This window comes from Ctenopharyngodon idella, chromosome 5 (assembly GCF_019924925.1).
Source record: "Ctenopharyngodon idella isolate HZGC_01 chromosome 5, HZGC01, whole genome shotgun sequence".
NCBI classification, from domain to species: domain Eukaryota; kingdom Metazoa; phylum Chordata; class Actinopteri; order Cypriniformes; family Xenocyprididae; genus Ctenopharyngodon; species Ctenopharyngodon idella.
Window position 1 is genome coordinate 28,521,093 of NC_067224.1, and position 16,001 is coordinate 28,537,093.

The window sequence follows — 16,001 nt, forward strand, 5'->3', positions numbered from 1 at the left end:
ATCTGAAGAGCCGCTTTGTTTCGGCTCCCATTCTTGTCGCCCCTGATCCTTCACGTCAGTTTGTGGTGGAGGTTGATGCTTCAGAGGTGGGGGTAGGGGCAGTTCTTTCCCAGCGCGCCGCCACGGACGATAAGATGCATCCTTGCGCGTTTTTTTCTCATCGCTTATCCGCCGCCGAACGGAATTACGACATTGGTAACAGGGAGCTGCTGGCGGTCAAATTAGCTTTGGAAGAATGGCGTCACTGGTTGGAGGGGTCGGGGGTACCTTTCATCGTCTGGACCGATCATAAGAATTTAGAATACATCAGATCCGCTAAAAGACTAAACTCTAGGCAGGCTCGGTGGGCTCTGTTTTTCGGTCGTTTCGATTTTTCTCTATCATATCGTCCCGGGTCTAAGAACATCAAGCCCGATGCTTTATCTCGTATTTTTGATCGTTCCGAGCGCCCGTCCACTCCCGAGTGTATTTTACCTGAGAGACTCATTGTCTCTTCACTCACATGGGAGGTCGAGTCGAAGGTCCACACGGCCTTAGAAGGGGTAACGCCTCCGCCCGGGTGCCCACCGAGTCGATTATTTGTACCTAAGAGGTTACGTCCAGACGTTATCCGATGGGGCCATGATTCCAATCTGGCTTGTCATCCAGGGGTTAGTCGTACCATGTTTTTGGTTAAGCAACGATTCTGGTGGCCCTGCATGGCTCGCGATGTTCGCAATTTTGTTTTGGCTTGCTCTGTCTGCGCTCGTGGTAAGATTTCTAATCGTTCCCCAGATGGGCTTCTTCAACCGCTGTCTGTCCCTTCAAGACCCTGGTCCCACATAGCGCTAGATTTCGTAACAGGCCTCCCTCCTTCACAGGGCAATACGGTGATTTTGACCGTAGTGGACCGGTTCTCGAAGGCGGCACATTTCATCCCCTTGCCCAAATTACCCTCTGCCAAGGAGACAGCGGTTACTGTCATTAATCACGTCTTTCGTATTCATGGCCTCCCGGTAGACGTGGTTTCTGACAGGGGATCCCAGTTTACCTCCAGATTCTGGAAGGAGTTTTGCAGATTACTGGGAGCGACTGTTAGTTTGTCATCTGGGTTCCATCCCCAGAGTAACGGGCAAGCTGAGAGAGCCAACCAGGATTTGGGGAGAACGTTGCGATGTCGGGTAGCTCAGAATCCTTCATCCTGGAGTCAGCAGCTTCCTTGGGTGGAGTACGCGCACAACTCGTTACCAGTGTCGGCTACGGGCCTGTCGCCTTTCCAGTGTAGTCTAGGTTACCAGCCACCTATCTTTCCTAGTCTGGAATCCGAAGTCGCGGTCCCCTCCGCTCACGCCTTCGTCCAGAGGTGTCGTCACACGTGGAGAAGAGCCCGAGAGACTCTTATTCAGGTGGGAGCGCGCACCAAGGCCCAGGCCGATCGCCACCGGCTGAAGCCTCCCGTATACGTCGTCGGACAAAAAGTGTGGCTTTCTTCCAGGAACATTCCGCTCCGCTCCGTATGTAATAAGTTGGCACCTAAATTCATTGGCCCGTTTACTGTCACCAAGATTCTTAGTCCGGTGACAGTCCGCCTCAAATTCCCCCCAGCGTACCGTAGAATTCACCCCGTATTCCACGTATCTAAAATCAAACCTGTTTTTCATGCTAACATTAATCCGCCGGTTCCGGTTCCCCCCCCGCCGCGTCTCGTAGATGGGGAACCCGTTTATTCGGTTCGTCGTATTTTGGACGCTAGGCGAAGGGGACGCGGATTCCAGTACTTGGTGGACTGGGAGGGTTACGGTCCGGAGGAGAGGAGTTGGGTTCCTGCCAGGGACATCCTGGATCACTCTCTTATTGATGATTACTATCAACAGGTAGGCTCTCCTGGGAGCGCCAGGAGGCGCTCATAGGAGAGGGGGTACTGTCACGGTTCATGGATTCACTTACTCACCCTCGTGTGTTGTTGTGTGTGTGTGTGTGTGTGTGTGTGTGTGTGTGTGTGTGTGTTGGGTGTGAGTGAATGATTGTGTGGGCGTTTCCCATTATGGTCTGATTGCGATCTGTTGCCAGCCGTGTCTTGTTAGTGGTTGTTATATATTGTGCATGTCTCTATGGGTCTTTGTCAGTTCGTTGCAGGCTGTTCCCGGTGTCGTGTTCTCTGTGTGTTTCTTCCTGGTTTTTGGATTCTGGACTTTCGTCGTGTGCCCTGTTTTCTGGGTTGGATTATCCTTGTTCTCTGATACCCGCTGTAGCCCTGCGCCACCCAGTGCCTCGCCACTCTGCACGCCACAGCCTCTGCCTCGACTGACCCTTGGAGTGAAGTTATTGTACAGCATTTTTCCTGTCAATAAATATTGTTATTCTTGCACTTGGATCCTCTGTCTGTGTTCATTCCCTGACAGCCACTAAATAAAAAAATAAAAATAGTAATTGCGACTTTTTATCTCAGAATTCTGACCTTTTATCTCACAATTGTGAGTTTATATCTCATAATTCTGACTTTCTTTCTCACAATTGTGAGTTATAAAGTCACAATTCTGAGATATAAACTCGCAATTGCGTGATATAAAGTCACAATTCTGAGATATAAACTCGCAATTCACAGAATTGTGACTTTATATCACGCAATTGCGAGTTTATATGTCAGAATTCTGACTTTTTTCCCTCACAATTGCGAGTTATAAAGTCAGAATTGTGAGAAAAAATAAAAAGACGCAATTACTGTTTTTATGTTTTTTTTATGTGGCGGAAACGGGCTTCCATATTGATTTGAGTGCTACAGCAGAAAAAAATCCAGTGAATAACAACAGATTTAGTCTGTGAAAAAATTTACTATTTTCACAATGCTTATATGGTGCTTTTTTGTCATTTTGGAGCTTGAACTAATCTTTCTCCTTTCACTTTTATTATAGAGTAGGCAATATCCTGCATGTTCTTCTATATATACTGTATATAGAAGTGAAAGATTCACTTATCTGTGTTCCACAGAAGAAAGAAAGTCATATGGTTTTAGAACAACATAAGGGTGAGTAACAGATTACAGAATTTTCATCATTTCAAGTGACATTGGTTTTCTTAACAACAACAACAACAACAAACAAGAAATATTCTGTGTGCATAAATATTCAATACATGCAGGGACTCTACATTTGCACAGAAGAAAAACAATTGTCTTAACAAGGACACAGCTGCCTAACAATTGGCCTGAACCTATAATTTATTAAAATAAATTGATCATTATTCAGGTTGTGAATCTAAAAGACAGCTGCGAATATTAAGACTAGAGCATTCCAGGAAGTTGAAGACTAATTAAAAAAAGTTAAATAAGGAGAAGGAAATAAAAGTTCAAAACAATAGCCAAATGTTTGGATGCCCCATGGGTGCAATTTTTATTGGTCAGAAATGTTTGTTCCTCAAAACTCTCTGCACACCAGATGGAAACTTATTAATAAAGTCACTGAGAGGCCAGTCGTCACTTTGAAGGAAATACAGAGTCAATTTTCCAATAAAGGAATAAAAGTGAACCAGTCAACCGTATCAAGAGCTCTGCTTAACATTAGCTTGAATGGAAGGATGTCACAAAAGACTCCATTACTGCCATGCCTGGAGTTTGACCAATAGAATAATATTGAACCAGATTTTGTGGTCAGTTGAGACCAGTAAGGATGTGGTTCAGAAGTAATTAGCAATTCCGCTTCCATTCACTCTTAACTGATTCCAGTTTCATTAACTATTCTTTTGAATTTGAAGAAGAAATTAAAAACAGAAATGCAATTTACTATATATAGCAACACAAGTGGGATGTTAACAGTTGGTTACATGGAGGAAAGGAAAAAAATTAAATGCTAGTGAAGTTATGTTTGTTATTATCAAATATTGTTAAGTTATGTTATTATAAATAATATTGTTATTATTATTGTTTGATGTTATTGGCATCGTTAGATGATTTACTTGATATCACCCTAAATTAAAAATGTATTGTAATTCATTGCATTTTTCACACACACACAAACAGTATATATAAACCCTGTGTTGAAAACCCTGTAACACCTTTGGTGTTCTCGGTCAAAAACCAGCATTTTAAAAATTGCTTATAAATCTCTTGTTATGCCATATTATCACCAAATATTGGATTCAAGCTGTTTGTCAACTTGTTTTCTTGATTTTTTTTCTTTTTCTTGAACTGATTGATCGTAGGCCTCATTGATCTATATAGAACCTTTTCTTCCGAGAGTGTGGTAGAGACCACACATTTTTAATGTTGGAATTCAGAATGGGAGTCTTTATATTTTCAAGGCATTGTGTGTGTGGTTAAAACCATAAAAAAAATGCAAACCAGACACAGATTCTAAGGGAAACAAAGCAATATCTGACAAAGCCTGACCTTCCATACCATCTCACAGTCTGAAAGTGGTACATGGAACGCTGCATGGTTTCTCCCAGCTCCAGTTAAATAATTCCTGCCACAAGTGTATATTCATTGTCAATATAACTTATAACTGGAACAGATCCTATTATTGCAGAGCTCATATTATCACAATGCTGCATTTGCCTGTTGTACTATATCACAAGCCCAAAACTAATAACCACACAAATCCACTATTGTAGCTACTCAATAGATTTGTTTGCTGTGTGTGTGTGTGTGTGTGTGTGTGTGTGTGTGTGTGTGTGTGTGTGTGTGGGGGATTTACTTTCTGGGCTTCATTCCGTTTCATAATGATACAGCTCCAAATGATTTAAGAGGATTTATCTTAGATACCACTGAGATCTTTGTGTGCTGGACGGAGACATATGTGATACGTGATGAAGTCACGTGATGTATGTGATGTGTTGACAGCTTGAATTGTTGAGAGTGCAGAGCAGCACAATATATCTTGCTTTCAAGCAAAGCTCGAGCAGCAAAATGTGAATGAAGATCACAGTGAGGAAATAAGTGTGGTTGTAAATTGAGTGAAACGTGTGCTGAGAGCCAAATCCATAAGCAGTCCATTTGTTTTAATTTACACCCCCAAGCTTTTCTATACTCTTAGAAGAAAAGACTCTATATAGAAGCTTAAAGGGTTAGTTCACCCAAAAATGAAAATTCTGTCATTAATTACTCACCCTCATGTCGTTCCACACCCGTAAGACCTTCGTTCATCTTCGAAATACAAATTAATATATTTTTCATAAAATCCAATGGCTCAGTGAGGCCTGCATTGCCAGCAAGACAATTAACACTTTTAATGCCCAGAAATCTACTATTTAAAACAGTTCATGTGGCTACAGTGGTTTAACCTTAATGTTATGAAGCAACAAGAATACTTTTTGTACGCCAAAAAAACAAAATAACGACTTTATTCAACACTACCTAGTGATGGGTGATTTCAAAACACTGCTTTATAAAGCTGTTTCGAATCAGTTGTTTGGAGCGTGTATGCCAAAGTCACATTATTTTACTAAACAAGGCTTAGTTACATCATAAGTGTTCCGAAATTTCAATGGTTCATCACTGGGGGGCGTGACTTTGGCAGTTTGATTCACACTCCGAACCACTGATTCGAAACAAAAGATTCGTAAAGCTTCGAAGCTTTATTGTTGAATAAAGTCATTATTTTGTTTGTTTTTTTGGCCCACAAAAAGTATTCTCACCACTTCATAACATAAGGTTGAACCACTGTAGTCACATGAACTGTTTTAAATACATCTTTAGTAGCTTTCTGGGCATTTGAAAGTGTTAATTGTCTTGCTGGCAATGCAGGCCTCACTGAGCCATCGGATTTTATGAAAAATATCTTAATTTGTGTTCTGAAGATGAACGAAGGTCTTACCGGTGTGGAACAACATGTAATTAATGACAGAATTTTCATTTTTGGGTGAACTAACCCTTTAAACAGTTCTGTCAGGTGCTTTATATATAGAACGTTTTAGGAGTTCCCATCATGGGATCATTTTATGAATTTAGTTTTAATGAATAATTTAGTTTTAATTCAGTTTTAGTTTTCATTAAATATTATGAATTAAACAGCTCATAAACATACTTTATCACTAGAAAAAAAAATTTAATTACCCAATAAACATGAAAGTATTACACAATCATTTAAGACATTTCTCCTTGGCAAAAAGTGTTCTCTAAAATTGAGTCAAGAACCCCAGGGTTCAATATAAATCCCAATTGAAACTTTTTTTTCTAAGACTGTAAGGAAAGTGATTAAAAAGAATGAATTGTTGGAGATAAGGATTTTTATAGTAAGAAAAATACTTTTTTAAATTTTTTTAAATTTTATAAATGCCATTTAATGAGACTTTTTAATTAGACTTAAAAGAGGTCAATTAACATTAAATTAACAAATGCATTTCAGACTTTCATTAAGGTGATTACATAAAATACATTTTCCTTAACTAGAACAGAAACATTTAAACATAATATTTACTGAACCACAAAAGTATTAATTTGCATTAATTTGTATTTGTGTTCATAATTAATATTTTTTTGTTACTTTTGAATATTCATAATTAACCTATTAATTTTTATGAATTAAATAATAGGGTTTTTTTTAAGTTCAACTGGAAATCTTAAAGTAAAAATATAAAAAAGCTTTTTTAAATACCTCAACGTAAGCTACAGAAGTGGCGCCTTCAGTACATCTGTCTTGTTCTTCCACAGATATATGGCCATCATTCATCCCCTGCAGCAGAGGATGTCTGCAACACAGACGAAAGTGGTCATTGGGGTCATCTGGGTTCTGGCACTTCTGCTGGCCTTCCCCCAGTATTACTACTCCGACACGGACCAGCTGCCGGGCAGGGTGGTCTGCTACATCGACTGGCCTGAGTACACTCTCCTGGACTTCAAAAAGATGTAAGCATCTCACTTTTAATTAATCAACATGCTTATCTCCCCATGTTGCCTTTAGCTGATATTGGAAAATATTTAGGTTTAATATTTGCTTCAGAGGTTTATGGCTGTAGGTGCAGAGAATTTCTTTTCCAGATCGAATTTCACCAAAGTTTCCGGATATTGCTGGAAATATTACCTTTATGACTCTCTAATTTGGAGTAATCAAAAATCAGTGCTGCTTTCCCCCTAAGTGTTTACTTATATAACAACAGAGAGGAACTTCATTACAAAGAAAACATTAAACACAGGAAAGTCATGGTCCTAAGAGAGAGAAAAGGAAAAAGTACAAGACTATTAAAGCAAACATAATTGGATATATTGCCCAAGGGTGAATACAATGATTTTACAAGAGCAGACGCTAATGACTATTACTCCTCCAAACTGTGGGGTATACTCTCAAAAAGTTAGCTTGTATGCAGATTGACATTAATCTGAAGTGCTGATAATATAAAGTGCTGTTAACATGGTGCACAAAGCCGCCGTCCAGTAGGGTTCAGTCCAGCGAGTCCATTAGAAGCCGAGATCATTCTGCAAAGAGTTTTTATGGCCATCACTTTGTTTTAAAATGCGGTGAGGACAGTTGTTGTGGTGGTGGGGGGAGGGGGGTTGATGCACAGATGTGCCTGTTATGATGTCACAAAACCGCTTAACTCACGAAATACGATTATACACAAATAACTCTGCTAAATAGAGAACTGTTTTCATAAATAGTGCATGTGATGTACTGATCCAGATATCAGGTATCTATTGTGGAGTATTTGCTCATTTCCAAGTTAAAACTGAAACGTAAATTGAAACATTAAGATTAGAAATGTGCAAAAGTCATTTAAACAGATCTTAACGTGATAGATTAGAGCGTGTCTGACAACTGTCACATTGATGCTGCCACTTATATATATACAATTACAATGTTATAAACAACTACAATGAGCACTTAGCAAAACAATAACAAATTTCAGCACTGGATTACTCATTGTAACACACTTGAACACACTAAAACTAAATAAAAACTTCTGCTCAACAATAAGAGATTATTCTTCTTTATTAGATATATCACTGCTGTTATCTTTGCAGAGAAAGACACCATACAAAAGTGTCACTCCCCGTTTTAAAAGCCTAGTTTCTCTTTCTCTCTCTCTTCTGTCTCTTTTGCTCATTTAGTTTCTTTGTTAGATAATTTCTGTACATTTCAATCACCTGTTTCTGCCTCTCCCTCATATTCTGTTGTGTATAACATTTATAACTTTCTGGTCTACTTGTTATATTCCTCCTGCCTTTACCGCTGTGAGTGAGAAGTGCTGCCCTTCTGTGTTAGTTAGTGAAGAAGTCAGCTTTCTAAGGCACCAGAGATTTTCCCTTATGCACCCCACCATCTCTCTCACTCTCTTACTCACTAAAACTCATTTCACATTTTCCCCAAACTCCCCTCTTCCATTACCGTGTCTTTCACACCAGTTGAGATGTGATATAAGATTTTTGCTGGTGTTTCTACCAAAGGTATGGAAGCTAACACATCCATTTTTCTACCGTACAACGTATGTTTCTATTATTCACACTTAACTGCAAGAAACATTAATGAATCTTACCCCCGGTTTCACAGACAAGGCTTAAGCCTAGTCTCAGACTGAAATGCATATTTGAACTGTTTTAGCAATTTGCAGAGATATATCTTAAAATATGTCAGTGCCATTGCTTTATCTCAAGATGCACACAAGTAATGTTTTTTTCTAAGGAATGGTTATAATAGCTACGTAAATGTCCCAGGCCTAATCCTGGCTTAATCTAAGCCCTGTCTGTGAAACCAGGCCAAAATCTCTGTTATTTTCTCATTTTACACTAAAATTATCCTTAAACTGTTAGCTGTCAACCCCCTTTTTTGAGCATAGATCTTAAAGCTGTAATTCATGAATGCTTTGGAATACAATCATAAGGTTGGTCTCTTTTAAAATAAGACACTCTGCACTTATTATATAAGTAAAAGCATTTAAAAAAATTAAAGTGTAAACAGGTAACGCAATGTCCAATTTCAAAATGGTTTTTTACAGGATGAATTTTGAGTGTTTAAGCTTTCGAATGATACTTAATTTATGATGATTACTAAAATATGTGATAGGCAAAAAAGGCAATTGTCTCACTATTATAGGCCACTGACAGCTAACGGGCTATAACAAGATAAATTTACTTGAGAAGCAATATTGTGTAAAACAATAAGACTGCGTTTACACCTGGTATTAACTTGCGTTTTTTTTGCGATCGAAGCCAGGGGCGTCGCTACACTCTTGAAAATAAAAGATCTTCATTGGCATCTACAGTTCCATGAAGAACCTTTAACATCCATGGAACCTTCCCTTTGCTCAGAAAGTTTCTTTGTAGTGACAAAAAGGATTCTTTAGATTATTTAAATGTTCTTCACACCAAGAATAACTGGTTCATTTAGGAACTGTTCACTGAAAGGTTCTTTTGGGAACCTAAATTGGTTCTTCTATGGCATCACTGCAAAAGCCTCATTTTGGAACTTTTATTTTTAAGAGTATAGCACGGGGAAAAGGTGGACTGTATACAGGGGACCCAGAGGCATTGGACACACTGTTTCCGACTATTGCGTATGATTGTCGCATTTATATGGATAATTAACCTAAATAACAATGTAATAATTATAAAATAATTCTTTTGGAGAAAAAATTATTCAAAAGCACAAATTTAACAGAAAAAGAGCATAGAGATTAAAGTCATTTTGATTGGAATAGTACATCACATCCGGTTGCACAGTTGCATACAGTCACCCACAAAAGTTCAAATATTTCAACGCACCCTCTAAGCTCACATCGGATCCAAAAATTCAGCATTCAAAATCCAGCAACTCCATGCAGCTCCCATACTATTCTCCTTTGGAACTTCCTGTATGTTGTTTGTCAGAGATAGTGAAAAGGCGGCTTATACGATCATCCATCCTGAAATTGCAGCCGTCTTCTTTATCCTTTTCATTCCATTCCTTTCCCGCAAGTCTCCCGCAAAAGTGATGTATTGTAAATAAGAGGAGAGTGTCTCAACAAAATCCAAACACAAGTGGTCACAGGAGACGCATTTGAAATGCATGCTAACGTGTCTCGACCACTTGTGATCGGATCACCAAAAACCCATCTTAAAACCAGATGTAAACTTGGACTTGTTTATCGGAATACATGATATAGTAGATTTATTTTTCTTGCCTCATTGGCAAATAGTTTTTTGTGAGGATAAACTTCACAAAATATTGATAGATTTATGCATTAAACAAGAAAAAATGGGGTAAAACTCCCTTGAGATGTTAAAGTAGATTTTGAATAAATAAAAATACTTTTTTTTGGAAGGAAATAAGACTGAGTTAGGCTGCCTGACATCAGAGGTTGTCTTAACTGAACATTTTCAGTAAATTATATAAAATTTAGGTAAATTTTAAAATATAATTTTAAATACCTACTCTTAATTCGTGCAGTTAAGCTAAAAATAATTAATATTAAGGTATAATTGGTGTGCCTTCTTTAGAAAATGTCTCAGAGTAAGGCATTCTAAAAGAGAAGGGGTTTTAAGAATCTTCAGGGGTTTTTTTAATGAAAACCAAGCCAAAAATGCTAATTACATTTTTTTTTTTTTTTTTTTTTACTGGTATACATTTTGCAATGTATACCAGTAACTTCTAACAACATCACCAATCTCACAACCATGCAGGAAATAAAAACTGAGCATACGAATCTTCAGAGCCACATGAGTTTGGATGCACTCAGCAGGAGATCAAACGGTCTTCAGCACTGTAAGCATTGTGCCATTCATCAACACCAGCTTAAAGATTTGACTCATAATACTGCAGTCATATTGTATGTCTTACACTTTAGTGTAGCTCATTTCTAAATTTTCTTCAGACCTTCACACAAATTTTACACACATAAATAAATCATACTATACACAGCTTGTACTGATTGATTGTAAATATCAAATTCATTCAACGAAAATAAATCCCCTCATATTTAAATAGTCTTTTGTAAATCCATATTTTAAGTATCATTGTCATCCAGTCAGCTACAAATAGGACGTTTAACAATCACACCGTCCATGTCTGAATGGATGTAGCCCTTATTATTTTCATAATGAAGTTCTAATGACTTGTACAGATGGGTTAAGTGCGGCGAACCGAAATGAGACCTGTCTCGTGTTAACAAAATAGATACGTCTGATTAGAAATGACATCAGGTCTGTTTTATAGCCCTTGAACTCGGTTTGAAGTGTTGCACAGCACACTGTCTCGCTCTTATTCATGGCTTTGCCGTGCTGGGTGTTATAATAGACTGCAGACACATGCCAGAGTATAAATAGTCCGCTGTGTTATGAAAGTTCACATGCGACATACCTGACATGAGCTCACATGCTTATGTTCAAATGCTGACAAATTATCTGTATGTTACTCAAATAACATTCACACACGTTTACATATACTTTTGCTCTCACATACACATGCAGACCACCCAGAGGAATTTTTTTTTTTTTTTTGCTCAGAGAAAGACTTAATGGTTATGTTTCATTTAAAGACACCATGAAATGGGATAACCTGTCACTTGCATGAGCAAACCACAACAATCCAATGATCCAGTTAATTCCCCATAGACAAAATCAAGTCCCATCCTACATTTTTTCTTGTTTGAGAAGACAATTTACTTGGATATATGTCACAATAGGGGGGAAAAAAGTCTAACGCAATAGGGAAGAAAAGACTAAGACTAGTGCCCGGTTGCATAAAGCACCTTAAGTGTAATTTTCCCTTAAGTTCGCCCTTATGTTTCCCTTAAACTTAAGGGTGTTGCAGAAAATAACCGTTAAGTATTACTTAAGGGGTTCTTTAGGTGAAATGTCATAAACCCTAAGAATTTCCCTTAAGTATATATTTTTCACTTAAGTAATCCCTTAAAAAACGATAAGTGTTGCATACAGCCCCTTAACTGTCATTTCCCTAAGTATAACATAAGGTTTGAAAAACTTCACCTTAAGTGTTACATGGAGTGAGCAGGTTCAATCCAAGTCTTCTAACGACACGATCGACCGCTTTATATGATAAACAAATTGTAATTTAGGCGTTTATTCACATAAACATTGATGAAATTACATATGTAGCACATATGGTCAACGGAAGCGCAAACGTGCGTGCATCACGCACAAAAACAAACCTCATTGGTTCTTGCGCTTGCGCGCACTTTCGAGCTTCCGAAACAGCCTTATTCATATGGATGTCTTTTAAAGAATGGACATAAATGATGAGAGAATATTAAAAATATCTTTATTCATTCAAATATGAATGAAAGTCTTATGGGTTTGGAACGACATGAGGGTGAGTGAATGATGGCAGAAATCTCAATTTTGAGTAAACTATCTATTTGAGTTTCTCGTCTGGTCTTTCTCTTTCATATTTGGTTTTATTTTTTGTTTTCCTTATCCATCTTATGTTGTTTTCTGTGAAAACATGTCACGATCGGTATTAACAAATAATGTGTCCATGGCAACAGTAGAATTTTATAACGGCAAAACCTGGGTTGCTGTCGTGAAACACTTAACGGTTTCCCTTACCTAAGAGAACAGTTTAAGGGATTATATGCAACACCCTTAAGTCATTCCCTTAGGTAAGGGGAAATCACGCCTTAAGTGTCATACTTAAGGGAAAAACTTAAGGTGCTTTATGCAACCGGGCACTGATCTTTTACTCACCCTCATGCCCCACCCTCAAACCTTTATGACTTTTTGTCTGCAAATCACAAAAATATATATTTTGAAGAAAGTGAGGCTCCAATCAACACTGGATCCCATTGTAGCTATGCACGATTAATTGGAAAAAAATGGAATTGTGATTGGCTTGATGCGATTATCAAATCGCAAAGGCTGCGATTGAATTAATATTTGTTGCGTGTTTCAGAGTGAAGTTCATTTAGAGGTGAGCAGCTCATAAACCGGTGTTTTCAGCATCTCGATTCGCAGTAAATGCTGCTCCACACAAACTCATCTCTGAATCTGCTTCGAGTTTGAGTCACTTCCAACTTTGGGACGCATTTGGAAACGCAACATGCACCAACATGCACAAACCATCTTTTTAATTGTTTTGGCCAAATAGTGCAGCCCAATAAGCACAGCAAACCTGGAGCATTGCATTGTAAACTCCATTTTAAATCACTATTTTTATCAGAAACATTGCAAATCTTGCAGCCCTACCCCATTGGCTTGCAAAAAATACTGAAACATATTTTAGAATATCTTCTTTTGTGTTCCATAGAAGAAAGTTTAGACCCACACGAGTGTGAGAAAATGATGAAAAAATTTCAGACAGAATAACTATACTTTAAAAGCAAAAGTCTCAATTTGATCTCACTGCTGTCTAGGAGAAACAGCTGTAATTTTAAAGAGATTGAATCACATACTTTAACAGGAGACTTTGAGGCGGGCCAGCATCGTACTGCGTATCATCTTATCCCCTATGCCCTATTCATCCTCTAGATGAACAGCCAAGCTTAATACTTCAAAAGCGCAATTACACTGAGGCATTTGTACACACAGAGACTTATGAATATACCTACTTACATCAGGTAGTCCAGCTAAGGTAGCTAGATACCACGTTATCTTAAAAGTTTCTAAAAATTGGATTCAGCGTGACTACAAAAAATTCTGAGATGTATGACGTTATCTTAGCACCCCACCACTGTTCTGACCCTTTCATCGTGTTCTCTGACTCTGTTTGATGGTGGATCATAGATAACACATTCTCTACCATACCCACCTCAAGACTGACAGCTCACTAACAGCATGTGGCCAGTCTGTTTCAGTTTGCCTAGTCTGGAACTAGATGTCTTTTTGGGCTACCCACAGGCTTGCCACAGGCTTCATCTCTCTCTACCTCCGTCTCTCTCTCGCTCTCCTTCTCAGCTCTTGCGAGAAATGGGGGAAATTGAGCTCTCCTCAGTCTGGATTCTGACAGAGTGCGCTCCGTGCAGTACTGATTTCTGCAAATTGCCATGAAACTCACATTTTACAGAAGAACTCACAGTGCAGTTAGCCATATTTTAATGCTCTACAATATGAACTAATATTAATGGGGTGTCTGAAGACAGAACAATGCATAGCTGAGAAAAAAAAAAGTAACATTTAGTGGCCATTCTATAAATTTATGAAAGAGAGATCTGCAGAAGGGGCAAATGTGCAGAAAGGAGCCAATTAATTACACATGTCAATATGATTCTATCCTTTTGAAATTAAAAAAATACCTTAAGTTTTTTAATGTCTCTTATGCTCACCAAGGCTGCATTTTGATAAAAAATACAGTAAAAAAGAAATGTTAAATATTATTAAAATTTAGAATAACTGTTTTCTATTTTAATATATTTTAAAATGTAATTTATTCCTGTGATGGCAAATCTGAATTTTCAGCATCATTACTTCAGTCTTCAGTGTCACGTGATACTTCAGAAATCATTCTAATATGCTGATTTGCTACTCAAGAAACATTTCTTACTATTATCTATACTGAAAACAGTTGTGCTGCTTAATATTTTAGTGGAAACCAGGATACATTATTTTATTTTTTTTAAGGATTCTTTGATGAATAGAAAGCTTAATGAGAACCAACAAACAATTAAACTATTAAAATAGATAAATTCAACAATTTGCATATAAAGAAAATAAAGTGATTTCAAAGAATCTACATTGAGTATTTCTTTATACTCTGGCAAAAAAATTCCCAGCCAATCTACGGCATTGGCCACATTATTTTTGTCACAAAGTAATTTGGGCAATTCCATAATTGGTCAAGCACTTTGCTAGTAACGATATGATGTAAAGCAATGCTAAATAAGGTATAATCACCCTGTCCGACACATGTAAACCATATCAGATGTTCCAGTCTCTCTCCCTTCCTGTTTTTCCGATATTTGACCGACGTGTCCAAATCCTGAAAGAACATTTTCAAAGATTGTTTTTGCAAATGTTCCCCTCGAGCTGAGAGATCCAGTGGAGTTTTAGTGGAGAATCTAGAGGACATGCGGAGGTGAGAATGAGAAAACACAGCTTTTATTTGTTTTATAATTAGGTTTCCATCTGGTTGTCTCATTGCATACTTTTAGAGAATCCTGGACTTGTTTTAAATTAAATAATTGCCAATTTCTCCCTCCACTCCAAATGTCCTAGACTATTAGCTAAGGATGTTTCTTGGATGGCAAAAGCCACATAGATTGTATTTGTACCTAAAAGCATTATATCCTGGGCATTACTGTGTTCTAGCTGTTCGAAAAGCAAAATGTTCTTTTGCCATGGTTCAGAACCACAGACGTATTATGATGTTCTTTATTATCAATTTCCCTAAATTAGGTGCTGGAACTTGTATTTTAAATATCATTAGCGAGATACTGCTGCGTGAAAGTCCCTCACACTGTTCACTAATGGTTAAAAAACAGACACTTCAAATCTGAAAGATGAAAATCAAATCGGAAGTGTGATACTGAGACATCGCTTCTAACTGGCAGCCTTTTTCTTCAACATAGTTGTCAGACACTTTGTTAGTATAAGTAAAAATTCTTGACTTTGATGGTAAAAGGGAACAGGCAGGCTGGCATATTGCTGTATCTCTTCATTTCCTGTGACTGTGAATTGTCTGGTTGTTCTGACATATGGCATTCTAATTTACTCAATAACTTAAGACTGCAATTCACCACTTAACTACTATAATATTTCATACAGGAACTGCTCAATATTGTTGATGAAATTTCCACAGCCACAGATGAAAAATCACTTTCTCTCTGTAATTTTACCTTGCTAGTCTGAATATAGCGGAATGAATGAGAGTGCGTACGTGGCGTCAGAATGAGTGTTAGAGTCGGGCGGGGCAAGATGGGCCGGTTGTGGTGTCACTGTTACATAACACAACCTGAGCTCATTTTATATTAGGTAATCTTAAACCATCCAGCCGCATTACGAAATTGATATTCATGAGCCAAACCTTTGTACTATTCAACTATGTACTAAATTGGTGTTTTGTGCAGATATGCTCGTGTTGTATGACCTTATAGACATTCTTTCAAAATATACATTATGAAGCAAATGTTACATTTGCTTGGATATGTATTATTAGCTTTTAATA

General features: G+C 37.8%; 1 protein-coding gene across 3 annotated transcripts in view; it reads left to right on the forward strand.

The window, feature by feature from the left end:
• tacr1a (tachykinin receptor 1a) overlaps positions 1-16,001 on the forward strand; it is a 61,906-nt gene that overhangs the window by 29,910 nt on the left and 15,995 nt on the right. For all 3 annotated transcript variants that reach the window (XM_051892606.1, XM_051892607.1, XM_051892605.1), the window contains exon 2: positions 6,626-6,820. In XM_051892606.1, coding sequence (XP_051748566.1) covers positions 6,630-6,820 — 191 coding nt within the window. In that variant the 5' untranslated portion in view covers positions 6,626-6,629. The remainder of the gene's footprint in view (positions 1-6,625; positions 6,821-16,001) is intronic.